This window comes from Bos javanicus, chromosome 21, assembly GCF_032452875.1.
Source record: "Bos javanicus breed banteng chromosome 21, ARS-OSU_banteng_1.0, whole genome shotgun sequence".
In the NCBI taxonomy this organism is placed as follows: domain Eukaryota; kingdom Metazoa; phylum Chordata; class Mammalia; order Artiodactyla; family Bovidae; genus Bos; species Bos javanicus.
The window spans coordinates 66,574,798-66,602,322 of NC_083888.1; the positions used below are offsets into that span (position 1 = coordinate 66,574,798).

At 47.5% G+C, this 27,525-nt stretch overlaps 1 protein-coding gene across 3 annotated transcripts in view; it reads left to right on the forward strand.

Moving 5' to 3' along the window:
• The first annotated feature begins 11,429 nt into the window (after positions 1–11,429).
• Positions 11,430–27,525, forward strand: part of RCOR1 (REST corepressor 1) — a 119,551-nt gene continuing 103,455 nt past the window's right edge. Inside the window, exons 1-2 of one of the 3 annotated variants that reach the window (XM_061395407.1) lie at positions 11,430–12,716; positions 12,797–12,856. In XM_061395407.1, coding sequence (XP_061251391.1) covers positions 12,425–12,716; positions 12,797–12,856 — 352 coding nt within the window. In that variant the 5' untranslated portion in view covers positions 11,430–12,424. The remainder of the gene's footprint in view (positions 12,717–12,796; positions 12,857–27,525) is intronic. The other 2 variants (XM_061395408.1, XM_061395406.1) reach the window with 2 other exon arrangements.

The window sequence follows — 27,525 nt, forward strand, 5'->3', positions numbered from 1 at the left end:
CTGTTCTGTATTTCACAGAAATGGAATCAGACACCGTGGGGCCTGTTTCCTTCACTTAGCATGTTGCTCTCAGGCTCATCTGCACAGTCTCCGTCGGCCCACGGTTCATGCCTTTCTTTGGTGGGGTCCCTCCATCCTTGGCCGCCTCTGCCACCTGGAGTCACACACCTTAGTTCATTGGGTTGACGTGAGGAGGTTTCAATACAAAAGAAAGTAGTGAGCCCTCCTCCCCCTGGGCTGGGCCGGGGGAAGAGGGGTGGGCCTGGTGCCCACAGTGTGGATGGGAGGGCTTTCGGGGTCTGCACGGTCAGGGGTGATGCCTCAGCTTCCCCCACAGCGGGACTTGGAACCAGCTCTAGCTGTGGGTGAAGTCAGTGACCACTCACCCACCTGATTTTTGGCTTCCAAGATTTTGCTGCTCTTGTTTCTGTCCGTTTTGGTAGGGCTTGAGGCAAGACTGAGGGCTTCCCTGGTGGCTCAGAGGGTAAACCATCTGTCTGCAATGCTGGAGACCCGGGTTTGATCCCTGGGTCGGGAAGATCCCCTGGAGAAGGAAATGGCAACCCACTCCAGTACTCTTGCCTGGAAAATCCCACGGATGGAGGAACCTGGTAGGCTACAGTCCATGGGGTAGCAAAGAGTTGGACATGACTGAGCAACTTCACTTTCTTTTCTTTTCTGGGGCAAGACTGAAGGTGAGTGAATGGGCTCCACCGACCATCATTCCATTCCTTCGAAGGCTTCCTGAGATTTCTGAGGCAGCCCTCGGGGACAGGCTTCACCTGCTCCTCAGAGGGGTGTCTGAACAGGCGGAGGCTGCACCCTGGAGATGGGGCGGGGCTGCCCCAGGTCTGCCCCATTCCTCCCCTGGCTCTGAAAATGCCGGGTGTTTGGTAAATCGGCCCGACACTATTGAGTTGTGCCCTTGCTTGAAAGGACGCCTTCCTCCGGGGCCACCCATCAGAACCCCTAACTTTCACTGAGGCCCACGTGTTCTAGGCCAGTGGGAAGACAGATATCAGCAAGACAGATGTTCAGGGGGATTCCCTGGCGGTCCAGTGGTTGGGACTCTGCACTCACTGCTGAAGGGCTGCATTCAATCCCTGGTCTGGGAACTAAAATCCCACAAGTTGTGTGATGCCGCTAGAAAAAAAAAAATCCTTGTCCTCGTTCAGTCGCTCAGTTGTGTTCGACTCTTTGCAACCCCATGAACTGCAGCACTCCAGGCTTCCCTGTCCTCCACTATCTCCCGGAATTTGCTCAAACTCATGTCCATTGAGTCCATGATGCCATCCAACCGTCTCGTCCTCTGTCGCCCCGTTGTCTTCCTGCCCTATCTTTCCCAGCATCAGAGTCTTTGCCAATAAGTTGGCTCTTCAAATCAGGTGGCCAAAGTATTGGAGCTTTAGCTTCAGCATCAGTGAATATTCCAACTCCCAATGACTATTCAGGGTTGATTTCCTTTAGGATTCACTGCTTTGAACTTGCTCTCCAAGAGATTTTCAGGAGTCTTCTCCAACACCATAGTTCAAAAGCATCAATTCTTTGGCACTCAGCTTTCTTTATGGTCCACCTCTCACATCCAGTACATGACTACTAGAAAAACCATAGCTTTGACTAGACGGACCTTTGTCGACAGAGTAACGTCTCTGCATTTTAATATGCTGTCTAGGTTTGTCATAGCTTTTCTTCCCAGGAGCAAGTGTCTTTTAATTTCATGGCTGCTGTCACCATCTGCAGTGATTTTGGAGCCCAAGAAAATAAAATCTATCATTGCTTCCACTTTTTCCCCATCTGTTATTTGCCATGAAGTGATGGGACCGGGTGCCATGATCTTTGTTTTCTGAATGTTGAGTTTTAAGCCAGCTTTTTCACTCTCCTCTTGCACCTTCATCAAGAGGCTCTTTAGTTCCTCTTCTCTTTCTGCCATTAGAAAAAATAAAATAAAATTTTTTTAATTAAGAAAAAAACAGACAGATGCTTGGGCCAGAGGGAGGAAGGCTGGTGACAGGGTGGGAGGACCAGGGAGAGGCTTCTGCTGAGCCCCGCCCTTGGGCCACGGTAGCCCTTCCTGCAAGTGGTGAAGGGTCTTCTTCCGGCCTTACCTTCACCTACACCACTCTCAACAGCCCCCCACCCCACGTGGGTGCCACGAGGAGGACCTGGAGGTATATTTTCCTCTAGGCCAGGCACCGGCCAGGGCTGGAGCACGCTGTGAGTGGGACAGACAGACAGGTCCTGGTGCCAAGGTGGAGTCCAGTGAGTGAGTGATAACACATGAGAACAAAGAGCCGCAACTGTCACTGAGATAAAGCTGAGGGCCTGCGGGAGGCCGCCTTGGCTGCTGGAGGTGGGAGGTGGGAGGGCTCCCAGGAGGTGACGGCAGTGCGAGAGGCGGCAGGGGCTCCAGGCCAGGAACAGCCTGTGCACAGTCCTGGAGGAGGTGAGTGGGTGGGCAGGGATCAGAGGGCGGGAGGGGAGACCCATACCCACCCAGGGCCTGGTGCTTGCTGAGGAGGCTTTAAATTGTATCCTCAGCAGGAAGCCTGGGGGTTGCGAATTGGGAAGGCAGGTTCCAGGTCTCCGGCTGTCCTGGGACTTCCCCGGTAGTGAGTGGTAAAGAATCTGCCTGCCAATGCAAGAGAGAGAGGAGACTCGGGTTCAGTCTCTGGGTGGGGAGAATTCCCTGGAGGAGGAAATGGCAACCCATTCCAGTATTCTTGCTTGGGAAATCCTATGGACAGAGGAGCCTGGCGGGCTACAGTGCATGGGGTCTCCAAGAGTTGGGTAGGACTGAGCGACTGAGCATACACACACTGTCTGGATGTCCTGGGGCAAAGGGATGGTGTCTGACACACATTCAAGCTGGGAGGGAGGAGGAACTGCCCAGGTATCCTGAGCTGCCCTGCCTAGAAGAAGACCCCGCAAGGCTCCCCTGAGCCTGGCACCTGAGGCAGTGACCTGTCTCCAGGACCCATCACTCCCACATCACCTGCCAGGGCCATCTGTCTCCCCGTCCGTGTGTCTGTCTGTCTCAGGGGGACTTTAGCAGGTTTGCCTTTTTCTGCCACAGCATCCCGTGGAGTTGGGGTGGAGAGGAGTAGCTAACTCCCACTGTCCCTCCTGTAGATAAGGGGTGCGTCCTTGGACAGGAAACCACACGCTGGAAGGCAGTTTCTAGATGAGAGACACCCTGTCTCTGAGTGTCTAAATGTCTGGGTACAGCTGGCGGCAGCCTGAAAGCTGGCATCTGCCAGCCGCGGGGCTACCTGGGAAGCCACACATGCTCAGTGTTTATTGCACGGCGACACGTTTACACTCTGACTTGGGTTTTGTCGAAACATCCCAGACTGACCCCAGGACACTTAGCAGAGGTGATTTAATGAACCCTGCTGTGTGTGAGGCCCTCAGATCAGAGTGGCCTCATAGAGCTTACATTCCAGAAGGAGAGAAACACAGAGCCCCACAAGGTGGTTATCACTGTGACTGGTGCCAGGAAGCAGGATCACGGGGACCTGGGCTGGGACAGGGGCCTCAGGTGGTCAGGGAGGGCACAAGGGCTCCCTGGAGGAGGTGACCCGTGAGCTGAGACAGGACGCAGTGGGCCATGTGGCCTGGTGGGAGCGGCATGCCCCAAGCAACCCCAGGAAGGCAGAGGTCCCCCAAAGTGGGGAAACGAGACAGACCTGGGGCTGCAGGGCCTTTGAGCTCTAGCGATAACACTCCCCGTGGCTACCTGCAGGCCTGGGGATGGGGTCTGTCTCAGCTGACCTTCCACAGGCCTGTAGCCTGCGCTCCCCTCTGCCACTTACCCCAGGCCTGTGGCCATCTCCCAAGCCTCTTGGGGAGGCTTCTTAGATAAAGACGGACATATTCCCGAGGCTACTTGAAGGAAGGGCGGCAGGAACAGGGCAAGAAGGACCTGGCCCTGGTTCTTCTGCTCCTGAGTCCTTCCCTGATGGCAGGCTCCGACTGGGCCTCTGACCTCTATTGTAACGGAAGGGTCAAGGCTGCAAGACTCCACCTGGGGGCTCACAGACTGCACATCGGGGACCTGACTGAGCAGGGAGCTGCAAGACAGGACCTAAGGGGCCCTTCCTGTAGTCACTATGCTGGTCCTGGCATCCCAGAGGAAGCCAATGCGGGGAGCCAGACCCAAGACCTCCAGGCCCAGCGGGGAGGCTTGACTGAAAACAGCTTTACCGAAAGCACTTACGAACTATACAATGTACCCATTTCAAGTGTACAGTTCAGTGTGTGTGTGCCCTCAGCTGCTCGGTCGTGGCCGACTCTTTGCCACCCCATGGACTTTCCAGGCAGCTCAGTGGTAAAGAGTCTGCCTGCCCATGCAGGAGACACGGGTTTGATCCCTGGGTTGGGAAGATTTCCTGGAGGAGGAAATGGCAACCCACTCCAGTATTCTTGCCTGGAGAATCTCATGGACAGAGGAGCCTGGAGGGCTCCAGTCCATAGGGTCGCAAAGAGTCGGACACAATTAGCAGAGATCAAACCTCCATCTCTGGCGTCTCCTGGCACGAGCAGGCCGATTCTTTACCAGTGCGCCACCTGGGAAACCCGTACAATTCAGTGGTTTTTAGTACAGTCAGAGTCTGGGACCAGCACTACCAGCGGTTTGAGAACATCCCATCACCTCAGACGGAAACCCCACACCCAGCATTTCACTCCCTAGTGCCCTCCTCTCCCAGCCCTTGGCTCCCTGCATTCTTCTTTCTGTCTCTATTCATTTGTCAATTCTGGGCATTTTCTATAAAGGGCATCATATAACATGTGCTCTTTTGTGACTGGCTTCTTTCATCCTACATAATGTTTCCAAGTCTCATCCATATTGTAGCATGTGTCTATTTTTTCCTTTTTATGGTTGAATAATATCCCATCTTATGGTGGTCCAGTCGTTAGGACTCTGTGCTTCCAATGCAGGGGCCACAGGTTCAGTTCCTGATGGGGGAACTAAGATCCCACATGTTGTGGCGATGCCAAAAAAAATTATATAATAAAGTTAAAAAAAATTCCGTCTTATGAATAGACCACATTTTGTTTAACCGTTCGTCAGTTGACGAATTTACGCTGTTTCCACTTTTTATTCCCTTTTATTTGGGCTGCGCTGGGTCTTCGCTGTGGCTCGTGAGCTTCTCTAGCTTCAGTGTGTGAGCTTGGTTGCCTTGAGGCCTGTGGGATCTTAGCTCCCCAACCAGTGATCCTGCCCGTGTCCCCCGCGTTGGAAGGTGGATTCTTTTTGCTTTTTTTTGACATGACATTTTATTTGGAAGGTGGACTCTTAACCACTGGACTACCAGGGGAGTCCTTGTTTCCACTTTTTGACTGTTGCGAATAACACCACTATGAGCATTTGTGCACAAGCTTTTGTGTGGGTGTATGTTTTCATTCTTTTGGTTATACACCTAAAAGTAGGATTGGTGGGTTGCATGGTAACTCTATGTTTAACTTTTTGAGGAACTGCCAGCCTATTTTTCAAAGCAGCTGCATCATTTCACATTTCCGCCAGCAGTGTATGAGGGTTTCAACGTTTCCTCCTCCTCCCAATACTTGTTATCACTACTCTTTCTTCATGACAGCCATCCTATGGGATGGATACCTGGTGCTATCTCATTGCAGTTTCGATTTTCATTTCCCTGGTGGCTATTGTCGAGCATCTTTTGATGTGCTTATTGACCATTTGTACATCTTCTTCACAGAAATGTTTAGATACTTTGATCCATTTTAAAATTGGTTTAGGTCCTCCCTGGTGGCTCAGTGGTAAGGCATCCGCCTGCCAATGCAGGAGACATGGGTTTTCCCAATCTTTGATCTGGGAAGATTCCACATGCCGTGGGACAACCAAGCCCGTGCACCACAGCTACCGAGCCTGTGCTCTGGAGGCCAGCGTCACCACTGCTGAAGCCCTCTCACCCTAGAGCCCTGCTCCACAGCAAGAGAAGCCACCACAAAGAGAAGCTCGCACATCGTAACCAGAGAGGAGCCCTTGTTTGTCACAACTAGAGAAAAGCCTGCAAAGCAACGAAGACCCAGCACAGTCAAAAATAAAGAAATAAATAAATTGGCTTGTTCATCTTTTATTACTGAGTTGTGAAAATTCCTTACATATTCTAGATCAAACCCTTTACCAGGTATGATTTATAAATATCGTCTCCCATTGTGTGGACTGTCTTTAACTTTCTTGATAGTATCATTTGTAAAAGAAAAACAAAATATTCAAATTTTGATGAAGTCCAATTTACCTATTTTTTCCTTTTTGTTCCTTATGCTCTTGGAACTGTGTTTAAGAAGTCTGTGCTTAAAAAAAAAAAATGTCTGTGCTTAACTCTAAGTCTCTCCTTGTGAAATGAAAATTTACTCCTGAGTTTTCTCTTGAGAATTTTATAGTTTTAGCTCTTACAGTTAGGTATATGATCCATTTTGAGTTTTTCTTCAGTTATTAACACATTTAAGTAACAAAATCTGGAGGCAGGTCTAATATCTGCTGTGATTTTGGAGCTGAGTGTACACACTGTTCTGAGATCTCTCCAACATGTAATGTGATGAGACAGTATTATGATTTCTATGGGTAGACAGAGCCCTAGCCATTGCTAATATCGCCTACATTCATAATTGAAGAAAATGATAGATTTCAGTTAAAGGTTCATTTAAATAAACCTGTAACTACCCTCCAGGGGCTTCATGGTACCTCTGAGCTCTATCCACGGGTTACAGGTTAAGAACTCCTGCTGCTGCTGCTGCTAAGTCGCTTCAATTGTGTCCGACTCTGTGCAACCGCATAGACGGCAGCCCACCAGCCTCCGCTGTCCCTGGGATTCTCCAGGCAAGAACACTGGAGTGGGTTGCCATGTCCTTCTCCAATGCATGAAAGTGAAAAGTGAAAGTGAAGTTGCTCAGTTGTGCCGGACTCTTAGCGACCCTAATGACTGGAGCCCAGCAGGCTCCTCCGTCCATGGGATTTTCCAGGCAAGAACTCCTAGGACAGCTAAAATTTCTGCCTGGAATCTCAGTTTCCTAAGAGTCTTCTGAGGGAATGAACCTTCCCAGGACTGGCTTCTGGCTGTTTTTCTGCCACAGCCCAGCATACACCCTTCTTCCTGGCTCCAGCTTTGTAGAAGCTATTCCTTGCCTAGCAAATTTCTAACAAACCATCTAACAATAATACTAAAACTAAAAAAAAGAAAGAGTAAGAATTATAAACACAGGACTTCCCTAGTGGTCCAGTGGCCAAGACAACATGCTTGCAATCAAACCAGGGCCCAGGGTTTGATCCCTGGTCAAGGAACTAGATGCTGTGTGCCACAACTAAGAGGTCACATGCCGTTACTGAAAGGTCCCGAAACGAAGATCGAAGATGCTGCGTGCTGCAACTGAGGACCGGGCAGCCAGATATACAAATAAATGAAATAAATATATAAAAAACAATTATAAACACTGTGTGTAGAATCAGAGGGCCTGCCAGATGGCGCAGTTGGTAAAGAATCCCCTTGCCAACGCAGGAGATGAGGGTTAGATCCCTGGGTTGGGAAGATCCCCTGGAGAAGGAAATGGCTACCCACTCCAGTATTCTTGCCTAGGAAATCTTATGGACAGAGGAGACCAGCGGGTTGCAAAAGAGTCAGACATGACTGAGCACGCATGCAGGCATGCTCACACGGTATGTGTAGAATCAAACAAGGTCTTTTACCCACATCCTCAAACTTCATCCTCCCTGCCTTCCTAGGTCTCTGCTGAGGCATGTGGCTTGCATGGCTCTGTGGCTGAGACCTGCTGTGGGGCACGTGGGGCCACGTGGTTCAGACAGATGTTTTTACCTCTAGGTGCCTCAGTTTCTTTACCTACAAGGCATGGATGAGCCCCATGGGATTACTGGGTGAATTAAAAGAACCCAAGATCTCTACCTCAAGAGCAGAACCAGGCAGAGTTATATACCTGAAGACATTAGCTATTATTTTTAAGCCTTTCACAGGAGACTTTCTCTGCCAGCATGCGGGAGACCTGGGTTCGATTCCCAGGTCTTCCCAACCTGGGAAGATCCCCTGGAGGAGGGCACAGCAACCCCCTCCAGTATTCTTGCTTGGATAATCCCCAGGGACAGAGAAGCCTGGTGGGCTACTGTCCCCGGGGTCACAAAGAGTCGGACATGACTGAGTGACTAAGCAGGGCACAGCATATCCGTTCTTTCCTTCTGCACTGGGTTAGTGGTTACTTATTTGTATTATTCAGGATTCTATGAGTTGTAGCAGGATCTCTAATCTCTCTATCTCAGGATCTCCAATGGCCCTATTTAAAAAGCCAGGGTTTCAGGCCTGGCTTACGGGGCGTGAGCAGTGGGGACAGGTCAGAAGATTGTATCAGACTCAACTGGCCTTTCTGCATAGACTGGGGGTGTAAGAAGAGCTTCAGTGAACAGGGCCTGGGCTGGCGTGGGGGAGCGAGCCCTTGCAGGGCAAGTGCCTCCTCTAGCTTCTGGCCCCTCAGCCCGTCTCGCCTGTGCCATCCCTGGCCTGGCCTTGGAAGTTCTAGGCTTTACAGCCTTGGGTCCTGATTTCAGGGAGTGAGATCCCTTCCTCATTGAGAGCTCCAAGAAAAAGTTCAGGCGAGAGCCTTGATTGGCCTGACCAGGTCATGTGCCCTTGTGGAGCCAATCACTGCAGCCAGAGTTCTGGGGCCTTCTGATTGGCCAGACCTGGGTCACGTCCTGGTCAGAGATGGGGAAGCCCCAAGCCAACAGCTGGGAGAGGGGTGGTGCGCATGGGCTGCCTCTTGGGAGATGCTGGGCTGACAAAACCCAAGGTCCTCCTCAAGGGTGTATTTCGAAAACGTCGTCTCCGTCAGACCTCACCTGTGCTAGGAACCCTTTCCTCACTGGGCTTGGCTCCTGCTCTGTGCACGCACGGGCAGCCTGTGTTCCCTATCATTGTTTTTCACTCAACAAATATTTAATGAGTTCCTACGATACACCAGGCACAGAGAAGGGGGTCCAGGAGGAACTCCAATACCTACAAGTCGGAAGGAGAGGGTGGAAGCTGCAAAGGGGGCTGAGGGGGGAGTGGTCTGTGAAGGAGGAGGAGGAGGACCAAGGTCCAGGGAAGTGAGGGAATTTCCCCAGGGAGGAGTGGCAGACCCAGGTGCTGCTGAGAAGTGCACTGAGAAGAGGAAGTGACCGCCGGATTGGGCAGGAGGGAGCTTGTGGGTGACCTTAGCAATAGTCAAGGGTAGGGATAAATCCCTGCTGGGGTAGGGTGGGGAGAGACTGGGAAGGGAGGGAGTGGAGAAGGCAGGTTTAGACTAGTCTCTGGAGTTTTCTATGGGGGGTGGGGAGAGCAGGCAGAAGAGGGCTTGGGAACAATGGTGAGCTCCCTCTCCCCTCCTGCCTCCTTTTTGGAACATGGTACCCAAGGGAAAAGAGAGAGAGGCTGATGGCACAGGAGAGCAGCAACGGGAGGGCAGCAGGAGGTGGGTGCTTGAGATCAAGATAGGGGTGGAAAAGCCTGAGGGGGAGGTGGATGCCAGGTAGGGAGATGTGTCAGTTTGGGGACTGGAAGATGAAAGATCCCATCTGATGGATTCAGTTTTTCTCACTGAAGAAGTGAGGTGAGGTCATTTGCTGGGACTGAGGGCAGAAGGGTTGTGGGAGGTGCATAAAGAGAGGGAAGAGGGTGTGAAATCTTAGTCTCGGAGGGTGGAAAACATGGGAGGGCTGCTGACTCTGTGGAGTGCCTGCTTGAAGTCTGACATCACAAATTCCCAATCAGAAGGGCTATATGTGGGCCCCCTTGCCTGCCCCCCAACAATAGGCAGGGGCAGGAAAGGGGCTTTCCTTTCGGTTTGCAGGGTTGCTTCAGGTGGAAGGAGAAGGGATGGGGAGATGGAATTTGTAAAAATCCACCAGGCTAGGAGGTAAGTACTATGATTTGTGTTTTACAGACCAGGAAGCTGAGAGGGTCAAGGCCAGTATGGCATTCTGTGTGACTTCAGGGTCAAACTAGAACTGGGCTTGGTACATGTTAGCTGTTATATATTTGTTGAAAAAAGTGACTGGCTGGAAGGCCCAGTGATGTATCCACTGTCATTACCCAGCTAGGAAGTAGCTTCCAACCTTGGGGTTTGGTATATGTGGGACTGGTGACCCCACATCCTGCGTCTTCCCTGTGGCTCTAATAAATGACTCAATATCAGCCATGTGCCCTCGAAGGCTAATCTCTCCAGAGTCTGGTAGTAAAGCTCCATAGACACCAAGTGAGCAGGGCAGTGTTCTCAACCTCATTTCTCATGCAGTGCTCTCCCGGAGATGAGTCACAGCCCTCAGCCAGGTGTGAAGGCCACTTCTGGTTCCTAACCTTTGGCTTTGCTGCCTGTATCCTCCCACTGCGGCTGGTGGGGAGTTATCCGGGGGGAGTGGGGGGCACACACCTGCACCACCCGGGCTCTCGAAGGAGACGGGTGTCCTTTTAAGGGGAATCCAGGAGTTGAGACCCTGAACTCGGTGAGGGCACGTCTCCTCCATGGTGAGGGCACAGTGCCTTTTCTTACAGGCCCTTTGGGCAGAAGTGAAAGTGGTCACTTCATTGAAGTAATAATGACGGTCCATTCTGCAGAAAACGTGGAGGAGAACATCCTGCTTATTTATTCAGACTTTTAAAACCATCAAACTCCAGATCTCTCCCTGTAGCTATTTATAACCAGAGCTGGTGTAAACTGTCCCCATATTAAGCGCAGGTTCGAAGTAACTTAAAAAATAGCCATCCGCTGCATATAAAATTAAAAAAATTTTTTTTTCATTTATAGACCTTCTCTCGCCTCCGATTATGTGTGAAGAGCGCTCGTTGTTCGGAGGAATCGGTGGGGGTGGGGCAGATACAGACCTGGGGGGGAGGGGGTCACACACTCTCCCATCCACCCCTCACAGCTATAAAAGCAGCCCTGGGCCCACTGGTCAACTGTCCAGGGCGAGGATGTTTTGGCCTGGGTCGAGCGTTTCCTCACCGGGGTGCCCAGGGTGGAGCGGCGGAGGCCGGGCAGGCGGCAGATCCGGAAAAGTGGCTCTTGCCTCGGAGGAAGTTGACCCTCCTCCCCCTACCGAGGGCTTGGGATGAAAACGGCTACTGCCCCCTTTACCCTTCTTGGACCCCTCAGCCCGTTTCTGTAAGCCCCCCGTCCCCGTTTTCTAAGGGCTCCCCTCCCCCCCCGGGGACAATTCGGCCCCTTCACAGCTCTCCAAACGGCCATCTGGGGTGGCAGGGGGACCCCCCCACCCCGCGCCCCGACTCTGCGTCCGGGCAGCGCCCCAGCTCAGGACCCTATCCTCCGGCCTCGCAGGCGCGGCGGCGCCCCGAAACTCGGGCGATTGAGGCGACTTCCAACGTCTCCCGCACCCCCCAATTAGCAGAAAGCCCCACCAAAACCCCACCCCGCACCCCGATCTCCCACACTGCCTCCTCCGACTCCAGGAGACACTGCCACCTGGGAACTCTGTCCCCCGGCACCGGCGCTGCCCCCAGCGCTGAGGCACCCCCCAAAACCCCGTGGGAACCGCGGGGCCGCAATTAGTTTCTTCCAATTAGTTTCCCTTCTTTGTATAAGAACCCATTCAAACTGCGAGAGGTAGTCCTCCGCGCGAGGGGGAAAGTAGTCCCGACCTCGCCTTCGGTCTCCTCTCTTGCGTCGCGCGTGTTTCCCTTCAGGAAACCGGTGGGGCTCTCGGCGGAGCCCTCCGGGGAACGCAGGGGCCGGGGCCGCGGGGTGGGGGTGGGGGTGCGCTCAGGGGAAGCGGGGCGGGGGGGTGCCGGCAGAAGGAGGGGGCGGGGAGGGCGGCTAACTCCTCGCTATTGCCTAGAGAGATGGATCATGGGGCGTAGAGAGACGGCAAACCTCAAACCACGTACAGCGGGCGATACGCGTCAACCGAACCTGACCAACGGAAGCCTGGCGCCACCCTCCTCCCCGCTCTCCCGCCCCAGCCCCTCGGACGGACGGCTGCGCGCAGCCAACTGGGCTGCCGCTCGCCGTCCAAATCGCACGAGAGCCAATGGGGGCGCGCGGGGGGCGGAGCCACTCCCTCCCCGCGCCGGGTTGGGCTGCGCGCGGCTTTCCCCCCCGCCTCACCTCACTGCTGGCTCAGGCCCCGCCCCCCTCCCCTCCCGCTCGCTGCTCCCGGAGTAGTTAGAGCCAGTGAAGTGCGGGCGGCGAGGAGAGCGAAAGTTGCGCTGGGCTCGGCGCCGGGGGGCCTGAAGCGGCTCCGCGCTCCGCCCGCCAGGGCCGCCTCAGCCCCAACTCGCGCCCGCAGGCTCCGGCCGCGCCCGCCCGCACCCCCTCCCCCGGCCCGGCGCACCCCCCACCCCCACCCCCGCCTCCTCAGGAGCCGCGGGGTCCCCCGTCACTTTCGCCCGGCTCGGGCCCCCCGCCGATGCCGGCCATGGTGGAGAAGGGCCCCGAGGTCTCAGGGAAGCGGAGAGGGAGGAACAACGCGTCCAGCGCGGCCGCCTCGGCCGCCGCCGCCGCTTCGGCCGCCGCCGCCGCCTCGGCCGCCGCCGCCTCCTCGGTCGCCGCCGCCTCCGCCGCCGCCTCCGCCTCGGCCGCCGCCGCCCCCAATAATGGGCAGAATAAAAGTTTGGCGGCGGCGGCGGCGCCCAATGGCAACAGCAGCAGCAACTCCTGGGAGGAAGGCAGCTCCGGCTCGTCCAGCGACGAGGAGCACGGTAGGTGGCAGCCGCCCGCGCCGCCCCCGCGCCCGCCCGCCGGTCCGCGCGCTGACCGCCCCCTTCTGCTTTTCCCGCAGGTGGCGGCGGCATGCGGGTCGGACCCCAGTACCAGGCGGTGGTGCCCGACTTCGACCCCGGTGAGTAGCGCCCCGGGCCGGCCGGCTGGCTGGCCGGCCGGCCGGCGACCCGAGGGGGCGGACGGCCTCGGACAACTTTTCTTTCTGTGGATGTGGGTCCTGCCGTCCGCGGGGAGACGCTCGCGCCAGTGTGTCCTGCCGGCGGGCCGGGCCCCCCACCCCCCACCCCGGGGAGGCCCGAGGGTCGCCCGGGCGGGTCGGACGCGAGGCGGCGGTGCGCCGGCCACACCTGGCCACCTGGCCCGGGGTTCCGGCGTCCCCGGTCCGCGCGAGCCGCGCCGGGGCCGGGCGGGGATGGCCGCGCGCCGGAGACTTAGCTTCCTGCGAGCGCCCCAGGGCTCGGGACGGCCTCGGACCCACCTCTCCCCTGCGGAAGGTTGCCCCGCGTGCCCTCTCCTGCCGGCTCCCGGGCTCCTGCCTGCCCCCGACGCCCCTCCCGTCCTGAGATTCCCCCCAAAACCAGTTAGTAAAAGAAGTGTGCTTCCCAGAGGGCGCCTGACTGGGGAAGAGAGGCTTGCTGGCGGTAGTTTGATTTTAAGGACCTATTTGTAAATGTGTGTGTTATTTCCTTTTTTTGTTTGTTTGTTTTGTTTTAAAGGAAGAGGTTGTGAAAGGTTAGAACCCTCAGAAAGCTTTAGCCTAACACCTCCAAGGCATCCCAACCCCCTTGCTTGCAACATTTGTTACCCTTGCTGCTCTTCTGTGTGCAGGCAAATTCAAAGTACCAGAAAAATCCTTCCAGACAAAGGAATTCGTCAGTGAGATTCTAGCTTGTCTCCGTATAAGACTGTCTTTAAAGATTGTTGGCGTGGAAAATGTTTGAAAGGACGTGGGTTTTATTTCAGAAATCAAATTCGAAAGAGAACCTTGTGGAACTGGAGTTAACAGTCCTCCTGGTTGGAGGGCTTTAGAACTGGTGGTTCTCTATGTAGGTTACACAACGAGTTTATTTGAGAGAAGAAATGCATAAATGCTTTTTCCTTGGAAACAAGACTGCAGAAAATGGCAAGGATCTAGCCCTTGAAAAAGGCGATTGCTCTTAAGCTGTTATTAAGGTATGAAACTCTGGGTGTTCTTTGAAGTGAAGATACGTAGGCATCCCTAAGTGAGCTGTTGGGTTCTCTGGAAATAAATGACCTTTCCCACATTTGCTTTCTACAGTTTTGGTCTGTTGATGATTTAAATCTCTTAGAGTATCTGTAGTCTGACGCCCAGGTTTGTATTCCTTTTAAACTTCGGTTAGTCTTCCTATAGTTTCCCCTTCCCCCACCTCTTCCTTTTTTGGTCGTCACTTCTCATTTATAAGAGCGACAGGATGGGACTCCCAGGCCAGGCTGCTTCTCCCCTGTGCATGCCTTCTCCATTCCTCGGTTGGCCACCAGGGGAAGCATACTGTTTTTTGGTTACAGTTGACCCTATCTTCATTTTGTAGGTCAAGTCCATCTTTGTTTTAATACACAGACCATAAAGCAAAGCTCTTCACCAAGTTTCCCCCACATATTTTTAAAAAATATCAACTTGTACACATCTTTTAGTAAGTTGGTCAGTTTTGGGGTACATTTTGGTTACATTTATTTTGAAAGCTTTGTTTAAATATGTTGGCTGTGACTAAAGATAAGTACATATTTGATGGCAGCAGCGAGAATTAGATTTCTGATATTGTTCTAAATGTTGACGCCTAGCTCTGCATTGTTAGGAATGAGGCAGACTTCTTCGGAGTTGTTCTCTTTGAAGCAGCACGTGTAGTAGGATCATATTTTGAGCTGTCCTTGCAGTTTTGGTGGACTAAGGGCAAGCATAAATTTGTCAGAGACCTGCCATTCTAAATAGTGAAACGCTGCAAATGTCTTGCCGTATGGTCTTACTGTCAGTTGATTGGCTCTTGGCGTTAACATTTCCTATTTTGTGTTTGTTTTAATCTGGAAAGGAATCTAACTGATGTAAAATAATTTGAAGCCTTGTTTTGCTATTCTGAGCAGTGGGACAAATTCCTAGGCATGGCTGGAAATTGTAGGATTTTACTTTTTACTACGTATTTATTTATTTAAAAGATGTGTTCTCATTTAACTTAAAATCTAAGGGAAGGGGAGACTTCCATTTTGGAATAGAAATGACACACCAGTTTTGTTGCATGTCAAGCACATTTTTTTTTAGGTCTGGATTTAGTTTTTTTCCACGAGTACAAGTTAGGAATAATATGGAATTGAGATTGTGATTGTTACTGCTTTTTCTTTTTCTCTTCCTGAGTTTTGAATGCATGTTTGTTTATTTATTTTTACCACCATATGAACAGACTAGTGAATGTGAAACTCATCAGGAAGCCACTTTAAAAAAAAAACCAGAAAAACCTATCTGTAAAGATGTATGAGTGGAAGAATGTTGATTTTTTTTTTTTAAGGTCAGGTTTTGTTTACCCACAGTCTCCTAACTTGACCCTATTTAGCTTTAAGAACAAATGGTGGAAACTAGATCCTCTTGAAATCCCCTGTAGAGCCCAGGGAAGGTGCATTTCTGTCACCCCTCACACATGGTGAGCAAAGTGGACCGCGAGTGGCCATCCTAAAATGCTGATTCATGTCTTATTACCTAATTAAGACCTAAACTGGACCACTGGATCAGAACTTGGTAGTTAAAATAACATCTTTGTTTATAACGGTGAACAAGTTTTATCAGGTAGGTTTAAAAACAAAGACCAGAATGCAGTTTCATATATTTAACTTTGTCTTTGTTCCCGTGTGGGGTCCAGACTGTCCATACTCTATTTCATACTTTATGCCATGTTGTATGCTGAGTTGGCTTTGGATTCTTTTAGAATTTAATAAACATACAGTAAATAAGAGGGAAGAGTGCTTATGCTAGCCTTCCTCTGGTCAGTTATTTCCTGCATTTGCAAAACATAATTTATTTTGAAACTGGTAGTGTTCTTCTATACAAAAATGTAAGTAATTCCATGGTCTTACCAAGAAACGTGCAGAGGAAGAAGCGGTAGCCTCCGGGTTTCTTTGATCCCTTGTTTGGTACTCTTCCTCTTTGTTGTCTTCTAACTAGAGGAACACAGTGGCAGGATTTTAAGATTGACTCAAGTTCTTTGTTTTCTGAAGCATGTGTTGTTATTGTCAACTTCTCTCCGAGTTAGTGATCACAGTACACTAATAGTAAAATTAAGACTCTTACAGAAGAGGAAATGTTAATGGTAAATTTTTTTGAGGTAATGGCTCTTTAAACATGCAACCTGTATTTGGAACATTGAATCCAATATATTTAATCAGATTAGAAAATTTGTGGTTGTCATTGGTTCAACTGTCACTTTCAGAGTTGACTTATATTAATGTAGAATAGTTTTCCTGAACTATTCAGGGTATCTTGACCTGCTTTTCATTTCTTTTTGGTGGTGATTCTGTCTTCCTCTTTGAACACATTATTTGCTTTGCTTTAGTTTCATTGTAAAAATAAATTTTATAGATATCCAAAAATTCATAGGTTATGGTGAAGCCTTCATGGTGGAGGCATACTTGGAGGCAGTGTTTACCCAGATGAGAGGTGAGGGTAATGAGAAGTCCTGTGTGTGATCCCCTTTGTGATGCAGTGCAGTAGGAGGCGCCTAGAGCTGTCTCTCGGGAGGTCTAGTGCCTTGTCTCTGTGATTAAGAAGGTGGTTTAAAAAGGTCAGGCTGGTCATTTTATCTCAGGAGCCTCTGTTTCCTGCATTGTGAATCAGGTTCTTTCATCACTGTGGCCTGTGATTATGTCAGTTACAGTTATCTTTTTAATTTCAGGCTTCTTTCAGAAGCAACATAGAGCAGACTGTGAGCTTGGGTTGTGAGAACCATCAAACCCAAGTTCAGATCTTGGCAGTGCCTCTTGACAATTGTGTTTCAGCCCTGGGCAGGTTTCTTTATTTTTCCTTTCATCTGTAAAGTAGAGTAATGGAACTTCTTCCTCAAGAAAAGAAATTAACTGAGTTAATACATGTAAAATGTCCAGTGCAGTGCCTGGCACTCAGCAAATGCTAAGCAAACATTTTCTGCTGTCTTAATTTAGTTATCATTTGAAGGACTTAGTTGCCAAGTAGTGGTCCTTGCGTTGCCTGCTTTACTGCAAAGGTAAGGCTGGATTATTAATGAAGCTGTAGATTTGAATGTGAATTATGCATTCAAAGATACTTGAAGATGATTGCTTTTAAGTTACAGTACCTGCTGCAATTTAGGTAAATACCCTTTGCTGGGAGAGAGAACTAGTCCAAAACATTTTTATAGCAGAAAAGTACACAGAGATCCAGAGGGAATAGATAGCCCTGTTCAGCTCAAGTTCCAGGGTAGTATGAAAGAAACGTTGAGTCCATCCCTGGGCCAAAGTGAAGTACACATTAACTGTGTTCTGAGTCAGGGAGTTTTTACTCTCAATTCTCAAGTTCTTGTCTTTGAGAGTTAATATTGAAGTGAGGTTCTGCTGCTGCTGTACTTCCTTGGGTGATGAGTACTTCCTTGGGTGTGATCCAAAGGTTAGTTGGTGGAGGCTCATCAGAGCAGAGTTGTTTTAAAAGCAGTTTTGAAAGTCATTGGTACTGAAGAAATGTAAGCTTACTCTTTTCTTTTTTTTAAATATTTTTATTCGTTTGTTTAGGCTCTCTGGGTCTTCGTTGCTGCCTGGGCTTTTCTCTAGTTGCTGTGAATGGAGGCTGCTCTCTTGCTGAGCAGCAGGGGCTCTAGGGCACCCGGGCTTCGGTAGCTGAGCGTGTGGGTTCGTAGTTGCTGCTCCCAGCTCCAGAGCACGCATGGCTCGGTAGTCGTGGTGCGCCGACTTAGTTGCTCTGCAGCAGGTGGGATCTTCCCACGTCAGAGACTGAGCCTGTGTCTCCTGCAATGGCAGGTGGATTCTTTACCACTGAGCCACCAGGGAAGCCTTAGGCTTATTCCTTTTTCGTTTCCTCCTTCTTTTTCTTTTTTTCCCTAGGCTTACTGTAAGAAACCTAGTTTCTTTAGTGTTATAAACTTCTATGGTTCTATAGGGCAGTTTAATTGACAAAAATCTTAGTCTTTGGAAATGAAACATCGAAGTCTATCCAAATTACTGTATTCTTCCCCAGTTTATTTTACTTTTTATATTTTACTCTCTGCTATATCGATTGTTATACTTAATTTATAATTTAGCCCTCACTTTCTTCTGAGCCTTTCTTTAGAGGTTCCATGCATAATGTTAAAGTAAGAAATAAGGCTTCTATTTGTCCCCTTACTCTGATAGAAAACAGCGATCTTTGCTAAGGAGGATGTGTTCCGTGGGATTTACATTAAAACAGAGCTGGAAAAACCTTGCCGTAGAGGGAGTCTCTGGAACAGCAGTAAAGGCCCAACTGAGGCAATAATGGGGATTGAGTGCCAGCTCAGTAACTGGGCTGAGTCACCTCTACAGCCTCAAATAGCAAGTACGGAAAATACGTGTCACCTAGGATTGATTAGGGATAATGGTTGTAATTTAACAGTTTCTGTTTTATGTTCTGGAAATTTTACTAATACATATATCAAACAATACATATATCTTCTAGTTGAGTTTTATGTTTTTTATTGTTGATTTTTTAAAAAACAGTATTTATAAAATAGAATGTTTTAATGTGATAAAAAGTGTTTTGATAAAATGTTTGAGATAAATATTTTTAAGTAAAATTAAAATGCCATTTAAGTGAAATGTTGATAGTAAACCCTAAAACGCCTACTTTTTTTCAAATAAGTCAAATTTTGTTTTTTCTTTTTTTTTTGTTTAAGTTAGTCATATTCTTTATTTAATATGAGGATCCTGTAAAAATTGCATGCTAGACATAATTCTTTGAAGTTTCTGGATTTTCTCTCCCTCAGAGCAGTGAGAGAGAAAATTGTAGTGTTCACTCAGTGCAGCCTTCCTGTGTTCTAGATGAGGAAGGTGAGGCCTGCAGAGACAAAGTGACTTGTATTTGTCTTTCAGTCATTAAAAGCATCTCCAGGTAGGTTTGAGGCGTGTGATACCAAATTTTATTATTTTACAGCCTTGTTCTGGGTACAATAACGTGTGTGTAATTTTAGATAAAGGTAGTGGAGGTGACGGAATTCCAACTGAGCTGTTTAAAATCCTAAAAGGTGATGCTGTTAAAGTGCTGCACTTAATATGTCAGCAAATTTGGAAAACTTAGGACTGGAAAAGGTTACTTTTCATTCTAAGCCCAAAGAAGGGCAATACCAAAGAATGTTCAGACTTCCATACAGTTGTGCTCAATGCTAGCAAAGCAATGCTCAAAATCCTTCAAGTTAGGCTTCTGCAGCACATGATCTGAGAACTTCCAGATGTATAAGCTGTGTTTCAAAGAGGCAGAGGAACCAGAGATCAAGTTGCCAACATTTGTTGGATCATGGAGAAAGCAAGGGATTTCCAGAAAAACATATTCTTTTGCTTCATTGACTATGCTAAAGCCTTTGACTGTGTAGATCACAACAAACTGGACAATTCTTAGAGGTGGGAATACCAGACCATTTTACCTGTCTCTTAAGAAACGTGTATGTAGGTCAAGAAGCAACAGTTAGAACTGGACATGGAATGACTGGTTCAAAATTGGGACAGGAGTATGACAAGGCTGTATATTGTCACCCTGCTTATTTAACTTATATGCAGAGTGCATCATGTGAAATGCCGGGCTGGATAACTCACGAGCTGGAATCAAGACTGCCAGGAGAAATATCAACAACCTCAGATATGCTGATGATAAAACTCTAATGGCAGGAAGTGAAGAGGAACTAAGGAGCCTCTTGATGAGGGTGAAAGAGCAGAGAGAAAAAGCTGGTTTGAAACTCAACATTAAAAAAAACTAAGATCATGGCATCTGGTCCCATCACTTACTGGCCAATGGAAGGGGAAAAAATGGAAGCAGTGACAGATTTTCTTTTGGGTGCCCAAATCACTGTGAGCAGTGACTGCTGTCATAAAATTAAAACATACTTACTCCTTGGAAGAAAAGCTATGACAAACCTAGACAGCATATTAAAAAGCAGAGACATCACTTTGCTGACAAAGGTCCATATAGTCAAAGCTATGGTTTTTCCAGTAATCACATACAGATGTGAGAGTTGAATCATAAGGCTCAATGTGGAAGAATTGATGCTTGCGAACTGTGGTGCTAGAGAAGACTCTTGATAGTCCCATGGACTGCAAGGAGATCAAACCAGTCAATCCTAAAGGAAATCATCCCTGAATATCCTTTGGAAAGACTGATGCTGAAGCTCCAGTACTTTGACCAGCTGAGGCATAGAGCCAACTTACTGGAAAAAGACCCTGATATTGGGAAAGATTGAGGGCAGAAGGAAAAGGGGATGACAGAGGGTGAGATGGTTGGCTGGCATCACCGACTCGATGGACATGAAACTCTTGTGTAGGAGTTTCATAGGTGTAAATGCCTGAGACCACAGGAGGGAAGAAGGTGAGGCAGCAGAGCCTTCAGGTTGGATGCAAATGTGACACCTGTGAAGGAAAGCAGAAGGAAGGGTGATAGATGATGAGATCCAGGAGCCTAAGATTGCAGTGCAGCCAGAGCAAAGGTGCTTTGTTAGAGTGTGTTGGGCAGGACTGGGCCTTCTCTAGAAAACCGGCTGCGTTCTGGCGTTGGCCTGGAGTTAGCATGCAGCGTGCTGCAGTGGATCCCGAAGCTGCTGGGCAGCTGGGACTGTCAGCTACTTACACTCCTCTCAGCGCTCTCTCTCTTGAAGAGAAGTCTGAGTGGCAGGCTCTCAAGGTCATCAGAATCCCTGTGCCTGTTTTTGTCCTTGAGTACATACTTAGTATGAAAAGCGGTATGTTTTGTTATTGTCAAAGTATTTTTGTAAATGGAATTATTTGTGCATATTCCTCTAACAGGCACAGAAAATTCCTTTCCTTCATTCAATTTTCACTAAGGTGTTAGGCTTGTTAACTTTTTGCAGTGCTATCTTTTTGTAGTCTGTGTTGGCATTTTTCTAATTACTGGTGAGGTCAAGTGTGCTTTTATGTGTTTTTTCAGCTACCTGGTTTCCCTCTGTGTATATATCTTTTGCTGCTTTTCTGTAGGGTGTTCTTTTTCTTACTGATTTGTGTGTGCTCTTTGTATATTTGGATACTGATCCTTTCTTAGGGTTGTAGAGTTGTAAAGTTTTTGTTGTTGTTTTTCTCTCTAGTGTGGGAGTTGATGGAGTTTCTTTTCAGAAAGGAATAAAAACATATCCCTGGTTGGATATATTTCTGCTCAGAGACTGGACTTGGTACATAGCTTCTTACCCATTGTCACTAGGACTCCTGGTGTCTAAGATGATTGCCACTGAGAATTTGATACGTCGTTTTTTGTTATGTTGCAACTTTCTTCAGTTAATTTGGTGTACTAATTACTAACCAACTGACCTAAATTATAGCGCTGGATGACTTGAAAAGCTCTGATTTAATTTCTGTTCAACAGCAGAAATTTTAGTTTTTACAGCTAGTTTTAATAGCATACTAGCTTTGTTCATAGTGACTTGTGAAGTCAATTGGGCCTTAGGCAGCATCACTATGAACAAAGCTAGTGGAGGTGATGGAATTCCAGTTGAGCTTTTTCAAATCCTGAAAGATGATGCTGTGAAAGTGCTGCACTCAATATGCCAGCAAATTTGAAAAACTCCGCAGTGGCCACAGGACTCAAAAAGGTCAGTTTTCATTCCAATGCCAAAGAAAGGCAATGCCAAAGAATGCTCAAATTACTGCACAATTGCACTCATCTCACACGCTAGTAATGTTCAAAATTCTCCAAGCCAAGCTTCAGCAATACGTGAACTGTGAACTTCCAGATGTTCAAGCTGGTTTTAGAAAAGGCAGAGGAACCAGAGATCAAATTGCCAACATCCGCTGGATCATGGAAAAAGCAAGAGAGTTCCAGAAAAACATCTATTTCTGCTTTCTTGACTATGCCAAAGCCTTTGACTGTGTGGATCACAATAAACTGTGGAATATTCTGAAGGAGATGGGAATACCAGACCCTCTGACCTGCCTCTTGAGAAACCTATATGCAGATCAGGAAGCAACAGTTAGAACTGGACATGGAACAACAGACTGGTTCCAAATAGGAAAAGGAGTACGTCAAGGCTGCATATTGTCACCCTGCTTATTTACCTTATATGCAGAGTACATCATGAGAAACGCTGGGCTGGAAGATGCACAGCTGGAATCAAGATTGCAGGGAGAAATAGCAATGACCTCAGATATCAGATGACACCACCCTTATGGCAGAAAGTGAAGAGGAACTAAAAAGCCTCTTGATGAAAGTGAAAGAAGAGAATGAAAAAGTTGGCTTAAAGCTCAACATTCAGAAAACTACGATCATGGCATCCAGTCCCATCACTTCATGGCAAATAAATGGGGAAACAGTGGAAACAGTTGATGACTATTTTTTTGGGCTCCAAAATTGCTGCAGATGGTGATTACAGCCATGAAATTAAAAGATGCTTACTCCTTGGAAGGAAAGTTATGACCAACCTAGACAGCATATTGAAAAGCAGAGACATTACTTTGTCAGCAAAGGTCCATCTAGTCAAAGCTATGGTTTTTCCAGTGGTCATGTATGGATGTGAGAGTTGAACTATAAAGAAAGCTGAGCGCTGAAGAATTAATGCTTTTGAACTGTGGTATTCAAGATTCTTGAGAGTCTCTTGGACTGCAAGGAGATCCAACTAGTCCATCCTAAAGGAGATCAGTCCTGGGTGTTCATTGGTAGGACTGATGTTGAAGCTGAAACTCCAATACTTTGGCCACCTGATGCGAAGAGCTGACTCATGTGAAAAGACCCTGATGCTGGGAAAGATTGAAGGCAGGAGAAGGGGATGACAGAGGACGAGATGGATGGATGGCATCACCGACTCAATGGACATGGGTTTGGGTGAACTCCGGGAGTTGGTGATGGACAGGGAGGCCTGGCGTGCTGCAGTCCATGGGGTCACAAAGAGTCGGACACGACTGAGTGACTGAACTGAGCTGAGTTAGAGATTAAAGTCATAACTTTAGTTTCCATGGTGGTCAGTTATTTTTCCATAAAAGGTGAATGTGCTGTGGACTAAAACCCAGTTCAGCTGTCTTACGGTTTTGTCACTGATTGTGAGGGAGTGGGTGAGTGGTGTGGTGCCACTTGTCATCACAACAGAAAACCCTTGAAGGAATAATGTCAGTGCCAGGTTAGTGTAGTGTTTGCTGTGTGCAGACTGGTTTGAATACTTCATTAATAATTTAACTTAACAATCACAACAATCACATCAGATAAAGTTGTTATCACCATTTTCCATATGAGGAAACAGAGGCAGAGAGGTTTACTGTTATGGTTCACCCTAGTAACCTGCCCAAGGTAACCCATTCTAAGATGCCATCTGTTGTCAGAAGCATCATTATTTTGTATATTGCTAAGGAAGGAAAAATACCAGGATACCACTAAGATAAGTTGCAGTTGGACTGCAATCTAGTGTATTTCAGGGAGACTTAGCCAGAAATCGTCTCTTAAGAAAAACCACTTAGAGCAGCTCTTTATTGGATCAATTGCTTAGTTGTTTGCACGTGGTCCCAGGTATTGTGGAGATTTTTGTGTGGGGTGGCCAGAGCCTGATTCGTGCCCAGTTGCATTCCTTCTCCTCTTCTCAATGAAAGCACAAATGAAATGGGAGGTGTCTGGCTTGGTTGACTGAGGTGAATTGGAATGAGTTGCTTTACTCTTGCACGTATGTTGAAATAGTCATTTTCAGAGTGTAAAACAGTTGTTTTTTGAGGGGAGTGATTTTTTGTGATTGGATGACTTAAGGTTACAAAGGACCGTGTTATGTTGGTTACCTTTGAGTTTAACAGATGAGAGTATAACATTTAAATATCTATTTTCCCCCCTCCCCATATGTTTTTCTGCAGGTTCACATTGAACTTGAGCTGTGGGATGAGTTTAAGAACCATGTCTTGAATAAAGTGTGAAAAAACACACACATTAAAATATCTAAGAGTATTTTTAAAAGCCATTGGTTTCACCTGTACAACTATCTGGTTAGTATGTTCAGCAACTAATTCTCCTTCCTTGTATATTATTCCCAATCTCCTCCCCCATCAAAAAAACGAAAACCAAACTAACTGCCTCTCTCCCCTGAAATAACCCTGATGTATGTATTTCTTAGTGTTATTAGCGAATTGTGTTCTGTTTTTCAAAGACCAGAGTATACTTACAGAAAATTGTAAGCTTTATTCTGATTGACTTAAATGTGAGGTTTGCCATGGTTGGTTTGATCATAAGGTTAACTGAGGACTAGCTTCTGTCTGCCCAGAAACCAAGGCTTGCCTCGGGGGACTGGGTGAGCCTCTGCCCAGGAGTCTGGCTGTGCTTGTCTTCAGCAGTTGCATCTAGTGACCAGCAAATAGTCCCTTCTGGCCTTCTTTATGTTTGAAAAGGTTAATTAAAATTTTGGGATTGGTTAAACATTCTGTTCACTTGAACTCAGGGTCTTTCTGTGCTGTTTCACACACACACACACACACACACTTACTAAAGGCTGCACATCCTGTTTTACTGGCACAGAAGCTTCTGGGCTGGGACTTGTCTGCTTTCAGACTTAGCGTGCACGTGCGGGAGCAGGATCGTAAGACGGGAAGGGTAAGGCTTGCTAGTCTGATCTCAGGCGGTCCCGTGAAGTCTTCATGGTGTCATGCACTTCTGCTTTCTGAGTGTTCTGAGCCACCAATTCTGTTAATATCTAAGGTTTATCTTTCTCGCTTGACATAGCTGAATGTGGTTCTGCATTTAATAAGAGCACTTGTGTGCACTGATTGACTTTGCTCGAATAGGCATTTTGTAGTGGACAGTTGATAACTAAGAACCAAGTTTACTTAAAAAATGGAAACCTAAGGGAAAAAGTGAGCTTTAAAGTTGCATTTAAAACCTGGTGTTGCCTGTTTTAGGTGCTTATTTAATAATGAAGTTGTGTGAGTTAGATATACATCTTAGATACATTCTTACACTTTTTTTTCCCAAGGTGAATTTCATACAACATGGGGCTTCCCTGGTGACTCAGATGGCAAGGAATCTGCCTGCTGTGCAGGAGACCTGGGTTCCATCCCTGGGTCAGGAAGATCCCCTGGAGAAGGAAATAGCTACCTACTCCTCCAGTATTCTTGCCTGGAGAATCCCCATGGACAGAGGAGCCTGGCGGGCTACAGGCCATGGGGTCCCAAGGAGATGGACATGACTGAGTGACTAAAACACTTTCACTTTCATATAACATAAAATTAACCTTTTAAAAAATTGTTTGTTTATTTATTTGGCCACACTGCACTGCTTGTGGGACCTTTGTCCCCAGACTAGGAATCAGACCTGGGCCCTGAGCATTGAGAGCACAGAGTCCTAAGCCTTGGGTTGCCAAGGCATCCCCAGAGTAACCATTGTGAAGTCAGTAATTTAATGGCATTTAGGACACTTAACGTTGTTGTGCAACTACCACCACACCATCTAGTTCCAGAATGTTTTCATCACCCCAAGAGAAAATCTCAAGTCTGTTAAGTGGTTACTTCCCCCTCCCCCTGCACATTGCTGATGACAGAGGGCGCTACGCAGCACAGTGGGGCGGGGGGAGGGTCACCTTACTTGGGGCTTGGTGATTGAAGAAACCAGGAAGAAGTTGTAGGTGAAGTAGTTCTTTGAGCCAAGTCTTGAAAATAGGGGTTTTCCTGTGTTTATGAGTTTATAATGTTTACTAATTTAAAAATTAATAGTAAACTATGAAGTTTAAAACTATAAAACTGTTATTTTGAAAATGTTAATCTTTCTGAAAATTTCAATCCAGATTTCCTTTTAAATTGTTTTAAGCTGTGCTGTCCAGTAACGTAGCCACTAGTAATCTATAATTATTTAAATTTATTAAATAAAATCAAACTGAAAATGCACTTCTGTCGCGCTAACCACATCATTCCAAGCACGTGGCTCCTGGCTGCTGTGTCGGAGCGCAGAGCGGGACATCTCCCATGCTGTTGGGCAGCATGAAGCCAGAGAACCTTAGGAGTGAAAGCTTCATTCTTCTTAATTTTTATAATTAGTTCAGAAGTTCTGCCTCTAATCAGGGTGCACGGTGAAATGTGATACTGGAATGTGATGGTTGTGTATGGAATTCCTCTAGTGGAGTATTTGTTAAAATATTGCTATTAAGGTATTCAAAATAAGGCTTCTTAAGAAAGCAAGTAGAAATTGAAAGCTTTTTTTGTGGAAGTGGGGGAGATGGTTATATAACACCTAGTTAAACCAAAAGGATAATCAAGATGTGTGACTATATTGAAGAGAAATGTAGAACTTAAAAAGTCAGCAATATGAAGGCTTACCCTTGTTTGAAAAGGTTAGGTTTCATATCTCTCCTGAACATACTCAGCCTTTGCTCCAACTTCTCAAACACATTTAAACACATTATAATTGTTCTACTGCCCTTGTCTAGTAATTCTCTTATCTGTCTCATTTCTGAGTTGGTATCAGTTGATTGATTTTTTCCCTCATTATGAGTTGTCTTTTCCCGTTTCTTTGCTTGTTTGATAATTTTTGTTTAGATGCCAGACATTATGAATTTTATTTTGATGGATGCTGGATATCTTTATATTCCTATAAATATTCTTGAGCTTTGTTCTAGAACATGGTTAAGTTCCTTAGAAGTGGTTTGTTCACCACCCTTATGGCAGAAAGTGAAGAGGAACTAAAAAGCCTCTTGATGAAAGTGAAAGAGGAGAGAGAAAAAGTTGGCTTAAAGCTCAACATTCAGAAAACGAAGATCATGGCATCCGGTCCCACCACTTCATGGCAAATAGATGGGCAAACAGTGGAAACAGTGTCAGACTTTATTTTTGGGCTCCAAAATCACTGCAGATGGTGACTGCAGCCATGAAATTAAAAGACGCTTACTTCTTGAAAGGAAAGTTATGACCAACCTAGATAGCATATTGAAAAGCAGAGACATTACTTTGCCAACAAAGGTCCGTCTAGTCAAGGCTATGGTTTTTCCTGTGGTCATGTGTGGATGTTAGAGTTGGACTGTGAAGAAAGCTGAGCGCAGAAGAATTGATGCTTTTGAACTGTGGTGTTGGAGAAGACTCTTGAGAGCCCTTTGGACTGCAAGGAGATCCAACCAGTCCATTCTGAAGGAGATCAGCCCTGGGATTTCTTTGGAAGGAATGATGCTAAAGCTGAAACTCCAGTACTTTGGCCATCTCATTCGAAGAACTGACTCATTGGAAAAGAGTCTGATGCTGGGAGGGATTGGGGGCAGGAGGAGAAGGGGACGACAGAGAATAAGATGGCTGGATGGCATCACTGACTTGATGGACGTGAGTCTGAGTGAACTCTGGGAGTTAGTGATAGACAGGGAGGCCTGGCGTGCTGCCATTCGTGGGGTCGCAAAGAGTCGGACACGACTGAACGACTGAACTGAACTGAACTGAATCGTTTTTGAATTTATTTTTGTATATGGTGTGAGAAAGTAGTCCAGTTTGATTCTTTTGCATGTTGCTGTCCAATTGTTCCAGCACCATTTATTGAAGAGGCTGTCTTTTCCCTATTGGATATTCTTGTCTCCTTTGTCATGGATTAATTGACTGTGTAAATGTAGGCTTATTTCTGGGCTCTGTATTCTGTTCCATTTTTCTGTGTGTCTGTTTTGG